Here is a 10,772-nt window from a genome sequence, read left to right on the forward strand (position 1 = left end):
GATTTTAGGGCAAAATCTGTAGGAGTAGTGTCCAAAAATGTGTTTGAAAAAATCGGCCTGAAGGTGGCGCTAAATGGGACAGATCCATGTTGATGACATGAGTTTAGAGCAAGTGTGTAGTGATTTTAGGGCAAAATGTGTAGGAGCAGTGTCCAAAAATGTGTTTTAAAAAATCGTCCTGAAGGTGGCGCTAAATGGGACAGATCCATGTTGATGACATGAGTGTAGAGCAAGTGTGTACCGATTTGTGTGATTTTAGGGCAAAATTTGTAGGAGCAGTGTCCAAAAATGTGTTTGAAAAAATCGGCCTGATGGTGGCGCTATATGGGACAGATCCATGTTGATGACATGAGTGTAGACATACTGTGTAGCGATTTGCGTGATTTTAGGGCAAAATCTGTAGGAGTAGTGTCCAAAAATGTGTTTTAAAAAATCGGCCTGAAGGTGGCGCTAAATGGGACAGATCCATGTTGATGAGATGAGTGTAGACATACTGTGTACCGACTTGCGTGATTTTAGGGCAAAAATTCTAGGCGCAGTGTCCAAAATATGGGTTCTGCAGGAATCGGCCTCATAGTGGCGCTAAAAGAGGGCCATGTGATAATTGAGGTTGTGGTTTGGCAGGCAAGGAGTGTGTGCAAAATTTGGCATGGATCGGTGCAACGTTTGCGGAGATATGAGCAGGGCAAAAGTGTGACGTGTGACAGACTGACGGACTGACTGACAGACTGACAGACGGACACCTGGTCGAGGTTTTGATAGTAACTGCGACCTGACGGTCGCAATTAGTCCATTCACCATTGACTGATTGTGTAAGACAAGATATGGTATGGATATATTCATGTATAGCTGAACTTATAGATAAGAAAGTCCAGATAACTTACTTTTAGCAAACATGGCAACCATGCCAATGGGAGGAGGCAAAAGGTGTGATTGGCTGAGGAATTGGGTTCCTCAGCCAATGATGACGTTTGTCTACGCCCACAGTCAGAAGAGTCTCAAAAAGATTTGTATCCGTGATTTGTGTTTTGTGTTTGTGTTTTGTATTTGTGATTTGTATCTGTGATTTGTATCTGTGTTTTGTATCTGTCTTTTGTATCTGTGTTTTGTGTTTGTATTTTGTGGATTTGAATCACAGATAAAAATCAGAGATGCAAATAACAAATAATAATACAAATCACAGATACAAATCACAGATACAAATCACAAATACAAAACACAAATACAAAACACAGATACAAAACACAGATACAAAACACAGATACAAATCACAGATACAAAACACAAACACAAAACACAGACACAAAACACAGATACAAATCCCAGATACAAATCACAGATACAAATCACAGATACAAATCACAGATACAAATCACAAATACAAAACACAAAACACAGATACAAATCACAGATACAAAACACACAAGAATCTGACCTTGTGAGTTTCAAATCTGGGCATGTGAGTTCAAAATGTGGGCACACAAATTACAAAACTGGAGATACGCATTTGTGATTAATGAGACTGATTTGATTCCATATTTAATTCTGTAAAAAGAAGAAGGGTATTTATTAAATGTAGTATCATATAATTAAATATTTATTTTCACAGAATGTTTATAACTAAGAGGTAACCGGTATTTCTTCTAAGATGGCAACGTCATCAGCCTAATTCACGGCCCGCCCACCTACTTCCGTTTCTCAGTTTTCCCCTGGTGCTGACTTCAATTTAGAAGGGGAAACTATACTGGACTTAAAGCCAACAAATCATTATTTCTAACAGTAAAGTAAATTATAGTGCATTGTGCCGTTTAGTATCTTGTGTTCTTGATCATGCTAGCCGTATTTTATACTTTACTATTCGGAAATTGCATTAAATTTGCGATTTCTGTGCCAACTCCGTAGGCTATGGTAGGATTTACCCCTTCAAAACGGGACTTCAGCACCCGTGGGATGCTGAGTGGGCGGGTCGTGAATTACCCTGTGTGCATTCACTCACTCTGGGGAAGGAATGAGTGAACGCAACGCAGTATCAGGGACGGATGGCTAATTGATTCACCAGGATCCTGGAAAATGAATGAGAGATTTTTAGAGGCACCACAAGTAAACCATGCCGACTGTACTGGACTGCTTGTATTATAAATACATTTGACTTTGCATTTTACTACAAATTCTTCTTCCATGTTCTTGTTGTTCTCCGTCCTAGATACTTTAGTTGAAATGCAGTAATACAGTTTAAAGTAAACTTTAAAGTAAACTTTAAAGTAAACTTTAAACTGTATTATCGCTTATCGGATTTATAGCAGCAGCAAGCAACCATCAATCAAAAATCAGCTCTTGCTGCGATGGTGGTAGTCTGGGATCACTTCACTTTTCAGGCTTGTAACCGGTCTGGAGCGGAAACCCCAAAACGTCACGTTGTAGTACTCAAAGGACTACAATTTGCCGGAAAGATCAAACCGGATTCAGTTTTAACCCAAAATATTCCCCTGCGCTCAAGGACATACTTTTAGGGCCTACCTAATAAACTCCTTGATGCGGTGTAGTTTTGCTTTTGAAAAATTCGTTTGGTATATGCATCTTTTAGTCCAACTTTTAGCGACTGGCAAGACTACACTAGGCCACTCGAACATTTTAATAGGGATTGGGGAAACAAACGGAGGGAACCAAATCAAAGCGACGCTGCTTCTTCTAGTGGTTTCCGCGCTCTAGGCGGAAACCAAACGGCCTGTTGTGAACGAACACCAGGCTTTTTCTCTGAGAAAGCCTGGTGGGCGAGGTTACGATGGTGGTGGCCGCGGGGGCGTGCACGCACTCCGGTGCGTAAGAGCCGGCGCGCGCGGGCGCGAGGACGGAGGAAAAGGAATGAACGTTTAATTTTCAAAGATGGCGGCGGAGGGAGGAGGAGGAGGAGGGAAGGAGATGATGAACGAAATCAAAACCCAGTTCACCACCCGGGAAGGCGTCTACAAGCTCCTCGCGCACTCCGAGTACAGCCGGCCCAACCGGGTGCCGTTCAACTCGCAGGGCTCGAACCCCGTCAGGGTGTCCTTCGTCAACGTCAACGACCAGTCCGGCAACGGCGACAGGGTCTGCTTCAATGTGGGCCGTGAGCTCTACTTCTACATCTACAAAGGCGTCCGAAAGGTAAACGTTTCGGTTCGCAGCAGCACGGCAAACCCAAAAAAAGCCATGTCAACAGCATTGGTATAAACTAGACAACATGCTGGTTTTATCTGGGGTGTTCTGTCGAGGTACTTTGTTGTTGTCTGACTGCGTTTGACTTTGAAAGCTACCAGAGCTAACAAGCCCTGGGTAAGCTAACGTCAACTAAACTATCTGCGTTTATTTGAGCCTGCCGTCGTCGTACGACGGTGTCGGTTGTCGACAAGCGCTGATCTACAAGTGGAGATGCTGCGATCTAGATTTTTCACTTTCGATCCGATTACCGATGTGGCACAATCAATACCGATCCGATACAGATACCGATCCGATATAGCATATATTTATATGAAATATAATATATAAATAAATACGATAAAATAAAACTAAAATAAATGCACATCTAATAACTATGAATTTACGGAATGTCTGTCTGTCCGCCGTCTGTCTGTCCTCCGTCTCCCTCTGACAGTAGGCTACATGAACTGTACTGTCATGAAACTACCTTTTCCTATGCAACCTTATCAATTCTAATACATTCTTCACTCAATCAATCTGTCTACACTACTCTGACGTCATAGTACTGACTTCAAATACTGACCTGGACACAGAACACCATATATGGGCATAGGAGACGGAACGCCATACATGGGCATAAACGGGTGTGCCCACATTTCTGACATCACTGATACTGCCGCCTGTACTGTGTCGCTGCCATGGTAACATGTGCTTGCTGAAACAATGCCCAAATTTGGAGATGACTGACATCACTGATACGTCTGGGTTCTCAAACATCACTTCTGAGACTCCTGCATTCAATACCTCATATTCTGTGCACACCCCCGGGCAAGGTCCTAGTATTTTCGCTGCTGCGGTCCGATCAAAACATTTTGGCTGCTATCGGGACGATCGGTGGCATTATCGCATCCCGCCGACGTGTCGTTGGCTTCACTTAGATCAGCTCTTGTTGTTGATGAGCGACACCGTGGTACACCGGAGTATAAAATCCAGTCAGATAGATGGAGGCCATGTTAAGAGTTAAGAGTTAAGATCTGTTTATTTGACAGGGACCTTGCTCATTAATGGACATGTCAGTTTTCACTTCAATGTAAATGAGCCAGATTTAGCCCGCTGTGGGCTAATTTCCATCTGCAGTCCCTGGACCCCCATTGGTGGTGATCAACCCCCCCAATCCAACCCTCAACATGTACTCTGTGTTAGATTTGAATGTGATTGACATGACAACTAGACTAAAACAGACAATTTGACTTTTAATGCTGGCTTGAGTTTTGACTGAAATAACACCTGTCAGCGTGTCACTTCAGTTCAAAAATTGATCTGACTTTAAAAATGTTGGTGGTTGAATACATCACTGGTCTGCCTGTTTAATAAGGCTTGTTGCCTAAATGCAGACGGATCACTACCACAATTGGACTCATTGTTTTGATTTGGATCATTCTAAAGATGTAATGTTATGGCAGTTTACTGATCATGCTCGCTTTGTTTCTACTGGTCACAGTTGCTATAAGACCAAAGAAACTCCTTGCTAACTACTCATTAAAATGACACAATATGCCTCACTTCATTTGGTCTGTATTCTTCCTGGCAGGCAGACTGGGGTAGAAAGTGGAACAGGGAAGGAAGTGATAGACTATCTCTGTCTCCCCATTAAGTTGAGAAAGATGACTGCCCCTTGTATTAGACTGAGTCCAGGGAACACAGTACATTTCATTTATTGTTTCTTAAACAGCGTATAACTGTATTGTATTGCACTTCATGCACAAGTTCCTTGAGTTGCGATTTGCGAATCTGTATTGCCCTATAAAAACGCTGCTAAATTATAGATGCACTTTACACCTTTGTACTTTGTTCTTGTATGTATGTTTTTATGCTTTGTTTCCTAATGTAATGTATTGCACTGTCTCTCTGTTTTGTGTGGGGACTGCAGATGTAAATTAGCATCTAAATCCAGTATATTTACATTGCATATATATGTAATGTCCATTAATATGCATTGTCCCGTCTAAAATAAATACACATAAAGAAAGTAAACTGCCCTACAATACATAGGCTTGATATTTGGTGATATGGCATCATAGCATTTTACATGACAGTAATGACTGAGGTTTTGTATCTTGCTTTGAACTACCTGTAAGAGATTGTCTGATGATGAATGATGGTGTTTCAGAGAGCCATCGACCAGGATTTGAAGTGTTGTACTGTTAGACCAGAGGAAGAACTGAGTCATCTTCCACTGGAAGTATTTTCCTTTCCACTGAAGGTGTAAAGTGTGAATCATTAACCAGCAGACTTGTTATATGGGGGTTATCTGCATGCCAGCCTAGACATTTAGATATTGCAGAAGGCACAATATTGTTACAAAAGTTGATTAGGCTACATTATTTAAAATCCGACCTGTATTCCACTGTACCCTTATTTTGAGGTGCTGATTCCTTAACCTTTCACTTGCCTTCAAGATAAAGTATGTGATTGTGATGCCTTTTTAAACAGTAGGTTACTGACTTCCGTTTAGTAGATCCATCAACTTGGTGTGTGTGTGTGTGTGCGTGCGTGTGCGTGTGTGCATGCTTTCGTGTTGTTCAATCTCTGCAGGCTGCTGACTTGAGCAAGCCTATAGATAAGCGTATCTACAAGGGAACACAGCCTACCTGCCATGACTTCAACCACCTCACTGCCACGGCGGAGAGCGTGTCCCTGCTGGTGGGTTTCTCCGCTGGACAGGTGCAGCTAATTGACCCTATCAAGAAGGAGACCAGCAAACTCTTCAATGAGGAAGTAAGGCCCCATATAAGACGATACACTGAGTCGTTTCCAAAACGTTAACTGTACAGACGTAATCGTCTCAAGAAATTTGTGTGCCCACGTGAAACCATTGAGAACGGCAAGACAGTCTCCAGAACGCACCAAACCACTGTAGTATATGTGCCAGGCCTTTGTGGCGCTGTAAAGCTGCCACAAAGCACCAAAAAGAGAGAATAATAATGTTTTTTTTTATCCACTTGCTGCTGATGGTGGTAGTAGTTTAGGAGGGAGCCGTACACTTTGCTGTAAACGTTTTTCGTATTTGGGCACCCAAAACGCCGGCTCCGTGTGGCTGGAAAGGTCTAAACGATTAGAAACGTACGCGGATTCACCTACGATCGTTTTCGTATGCACGCCGCCCATGTTTCAGGAAGAAGGGCAATGTTGTACTTTTTCAACACCAGACAAAATCTTAACTTTATCTGTATCTCCATTTTAGACCAGGTTCTGTCCTGGCAGTTTTCAGTGCTGGACAAAAATGACTGTGATATAATCAATCTTACTCCATTAGACAACATCATTTGTTGTGGTGCAGTCAAACAATGCATTGATGTCTGACATCATGGCTTTTTGTATTGGATTTCAGTAATGGACAAATTGTACATTACCACTGTCGGTCAGCCAGGTACCAGGCAAAATCAATATATATTATGTGTTGATGCTTCACTGTTATTCTGTATTGCTGATTAAACTTTATTTGTCAGAAATGGTGACATATTAAGCTTGTCAACATATTAGAGTAATCTGGATGTTTTATGAAGGAGAAAAACATGGACATTTACTTAGTTTGCTAATGCAATATGGCAATAAAAGGAACCTATTTCTGCTGTGATATTTGTTACTTTGCACATATCAGGAGTTTGTCTTGGTGAGAGGTTGGTGCGTTATTGAATAACATCAGTATAGTATATCTTACTTTACTGTATTGACTGAATGTATAAAGATAAGCAATGATATACGGTGCACATTACAATATGCAATATACATGTGACATACATTAATACACATGTAATGAGATATTACACAATGCACAAATTATATTGAAATAATGATTGTATTTATTAATAATTAATCATCTTAAATATTTAAATTGATGTAACAATTCCACTACACTACTACTATGGTTTTATTTTCCTTACATAAACTTCTACTGATATGGAAGTAGACATGATCATCATTAGATTTGCATCGTCCATTGCATGCATCGTCCTGTGTCATTATAATATAACATTGACGTTGTGTTTTCCTCCCTTATTTTCTCAACCCCTACCCCCCCCTCCCTCCCCCAGAGACTAATAGACAAGTCCAGAGTAACATGTGTGAAATGGGTGCCAGGCTCCGAGAGCCTGTTCCTGGTCTCCCACGCCAGCGGGAGCATGTACCTGTACAATGTGGAGCACACCTGTGGCACCACCGCACCACACTACCAGCTCCTCAAGCAGGGAGAAAACTACTCCGTACACACGTGTAAGAGCAAATCCACGCGGAACCCTCTCCTCAAATGGACAGTGGGAGAGGGGGCACTGAACGAGTTTGCCTTCTCTCCCGACGGGAAGTTCCTAGCCTGTGTAAGTCAAGATGGCTTCCTACGAGTGTTCAACTTTGACGCGGTGGAGCTCCACGGCACCATGAAGAGCTACTTTGGCGGCTTGCTGTGCGTTTGCTGGAGCCCGGATGGAAAGTACATTGTCGCGGGTGGCGAGGACGACCTGGTGACGGTGTGGTCGTTCCTGGATTGCCGGGTCATCGCCCGTGGTCACGGCCACAAGTCGTGGGTGAGTGTAGTGGCGTTTGATCACTACACTACCAGTGTGGAAGAGAGTGACCCCATGGAGTTCAGTGGCAGTGACGAGGACTTTCAGGATCAGATGATCCACTTTGGGCGAGACAGGGCCAACAGCACACAGTCTCGGCTCTCCAAACGCAACTCCACAGACAGCCGGCCTGTGAGTGTAACTTACAGGTTCGGCTCAGTGGGCCAGGACACTCAGCTGTGCCTTTGGGATCTCACAGAGGATATTCTCTTCCCCCATCTCCCGCTCTCGCGGACACGGACACACACTAATGTCATGAACGCTACTAGCCCTCCTGCGGGCGCCACGATACTCACTAACAACCCTAGTAACGCTACTAACGGCAACAACACCAGTGCCAATACGCCTGGTGTAAACTCCCTTCCAGCCACTTTACCACGCTCAAACAGCTTGCCACACTCAGCTGGAGCTGCCACCACAACAGCAAACAACACTAACAAGGCCAGCAGCGGTGGTGGTGTTGGTGGACTCGGCAGCGGAATTATGGACAGTGCCATCGCCACGGGTGTGAGCAAGTTTGCCACACTCTCACTCCACGACCGGAAAGAGCGCCACCACGAGAAGGACCACAAACGCAACCACAGCATGGGCCACATCAGCAGCAAGAGCAGCGACAAGCTCAACCTGCTGACCAAAACCAAAACGGACCCTGCTAAGACTCTGGGCACGCTGCTGTGCCCACGCATGGAGGACGTACCCCTACTGGAGCCCCTCATCTGTAAAAAGATAGCACACGAGAGACTGACTGTACTCATATTTTTAGAGGACTGTTTAGTGACTGCTTGTCAGGAGGGATTTATTTGCACATGGGCAAGACCTGGCAAAGTGGTAAGTTCTTTTTAATGTAGAAAATGTGTGAAATTTCAATGCGAAGTGCTGGTCATCTTTTTAGATGGCATTTGCTCTGGATGTAACTGAGCAACAAGATGTACTCTGAAATCAATAAAGTGTGGAGCATTTTGTAGGTAGAGTGAGACTTCTCAGGCAGATGAGTCTAGTAATCTTAACATGTCAAAATCTGTTTCATGTACATCTGCTTTTCCATGCAAACCTTTTAGGCCTAAGTTTCAAAGCTAGCTGAGGGTAAGAAAATATTCACTCTATAATATTGGGGACTTCCTGTATAGGCTTTATAGGAGGGAAAAGATCAGTTGTGTGTTCATTAACCTTGATAATCACACAAATTCCTAGCTGCAGCACAGACCAAAAAAGTGGTTGTCCGATGCCTGCGCACCCTGTTGTTATGCGTTCGGCTTTCATGCAAAGGCCTTTGTATTTGCCAAACAAATTTCTGCAAATTCCGTGCCAAATGCTTACAGCCCAATATTGGTATGCATTTATTGTATACTTGTATATTGCCTGTGTTTGAGAGGACTTGCTTGAGTGAGGCACTACTACTGTATATAGTCAATAGTCAATGCATCTAGAACTTAACAAGCACTATCAAGATTAGTCAATCTGTTAGCTATTACCAGCAGTGGCTCAGTCATAAAATGTCGATTACACAGGGACCTTTATCAAGCAATCCTCTGAAAGACAGTATTAGGCTTAGCTCTGCTCTCCCCAGCATCCACTTTCACTGCTGTGCACAGGCCTTTCATTAAAGCAGGGGAGGGGGGAAGACCAGGCACCTTTTTTTCCTCTTTATTTTTTTTTAATTAATTATTTGTTGCTTGACTTTTTGCTTTGTGAACTTTCCCAATGCAAATCTCCTTGTTTTCCTTTCCAGGGTTTATTGTCATCCCAAAACCAAGCCAGCTCTCCCAGTGGAACAGTAGTATAGCCACAATATTTCTGCTGCTAAAGAACCCTGCAACCCAGAGTCTGGTGCTGCTCTTCACCCCGCAAGCATTGCAAGTTTTCTTTTTCTTTCACTCCCCCTTCCCTCCCCATTTATGTTAATTGCTTTTCTATTATTTTCATGATCACTCACACTTGACCTAGAGGATGAATGGAGCAAGAAATTGGTGTGGTGCAATTTTTGACTATTGTGCTAATGTGTCATCTCCGGAGATTTTAAAATGTTTTAGAGTTATTGTCCCCCCCCCCCCCCCCCCCCCCACCATTCAATTGTGGCTTGAGAATAAAGGGATAGTTCATTCCGTTTTCGTAATGTGTTAACCCCTTTTTAACCTGGTGCATTTGCCTTGGCTCTGGGGCTGAGAATTATTGACTAAAATATGAATATTGAATGAACTGTCTTTTTTATAACCAAGTGCATGGGCATCTCAAGAAATTGCATCTGTCCGTGTGGACAGATGTCAAATCGAAAATTCCCATCAACAACTTTGCACTGATTTTGTTAGCTGTTTGTTTTATAACTACTAGAATGGAACAAAAAAGGAGGGTTGAACTGCCTTGTTGCACTTGGCTTTATCATCCTCGGTCTCGAAACCTGAATCTATAAAGCTGGATGCTGCAATCATAGTCTTTTGAAAGAAAAAAAAAAAGTTTGCACTTAAATTAGTCTAGAAGAAAATGGCTTTACATTGTTTGGGTGTGCTCAGAACTCACAGACGGCTAATACAGTAGGTGAAGAAAATGATAAGAAATTATTAAAAACATCTATCTATTGAGCATTTATTTTAATATTATTTTCAGATTTAAATCTGCTCTGTAACATAATGTGTATATTGGAATTCAGTGATTTGATGGGGAGGGGGCCTAAGCAAATGATCATTACTCCAGTGGAAGTTTTGTCATTAATAGTTATATTTCTAAACCCTAAAGTATACATATTAATACTATTAAAACAATCTTGAATACACAGGTTTCTGTTCTTTTCTTTTCTTCTTCTTCGTTCGATCATTCAGCCACATTTATTGTATTGAGACATTAGTGCTATTCTGCCCCACGGCTAAAATAAATTGCTTACTTGTACTTTTTCGCAAATGTGCAGAAGTCATACAAAGGGACGGTCAAGTGCGTAAGTCTATAAAGCACAGGAAGTCATGCTGACAACAGCTGAATCTCAAA

The 10,772-nt window shown here is 42.5% G+C and overlaps 1 protein-coding gene across 1 annotated transcript; it reads left to right on the forward strand.

Moving 5' to 3' along the window:
- Nucleotides 1–2,883: 2,883 nt before the first annotated feature.
- On the forward strand, nt 2,884–10,455 carry wdr20a (WD repeat domain 20a; the record flags this gene model as incomplete). The annotated part of the gene is made up of 4 exons (XM_080750112.1): nt 2,884–3,144; nt 5,773–5,955; nt 7,272–8,624; nt 9,526–10,455. The coding sequence occupies 4 exons, from the start codon at nt 2,884–2,886 to the stop codon at nt 9,577–9,579; spliced, it is 1,851 nt and encodes a 616-aa protein (XP_080606238.1). The 3' UTR covers nt 9,580–10,455.
- Nucleotides 10,456–10,772: the final 317 nt, after the last annotated feature.

This window comes from Nannobrachium achirus, assembly GCF_963921795.1.
Source record: "Nannobrachium achirus genome assembly, chromosome: 20".
NCBI lineage: Eukaryota > Metazoa > Chordata > Actinopteri > Myctophiformes > Myctophidae > Nannobrachium > Nannobrachium achirus.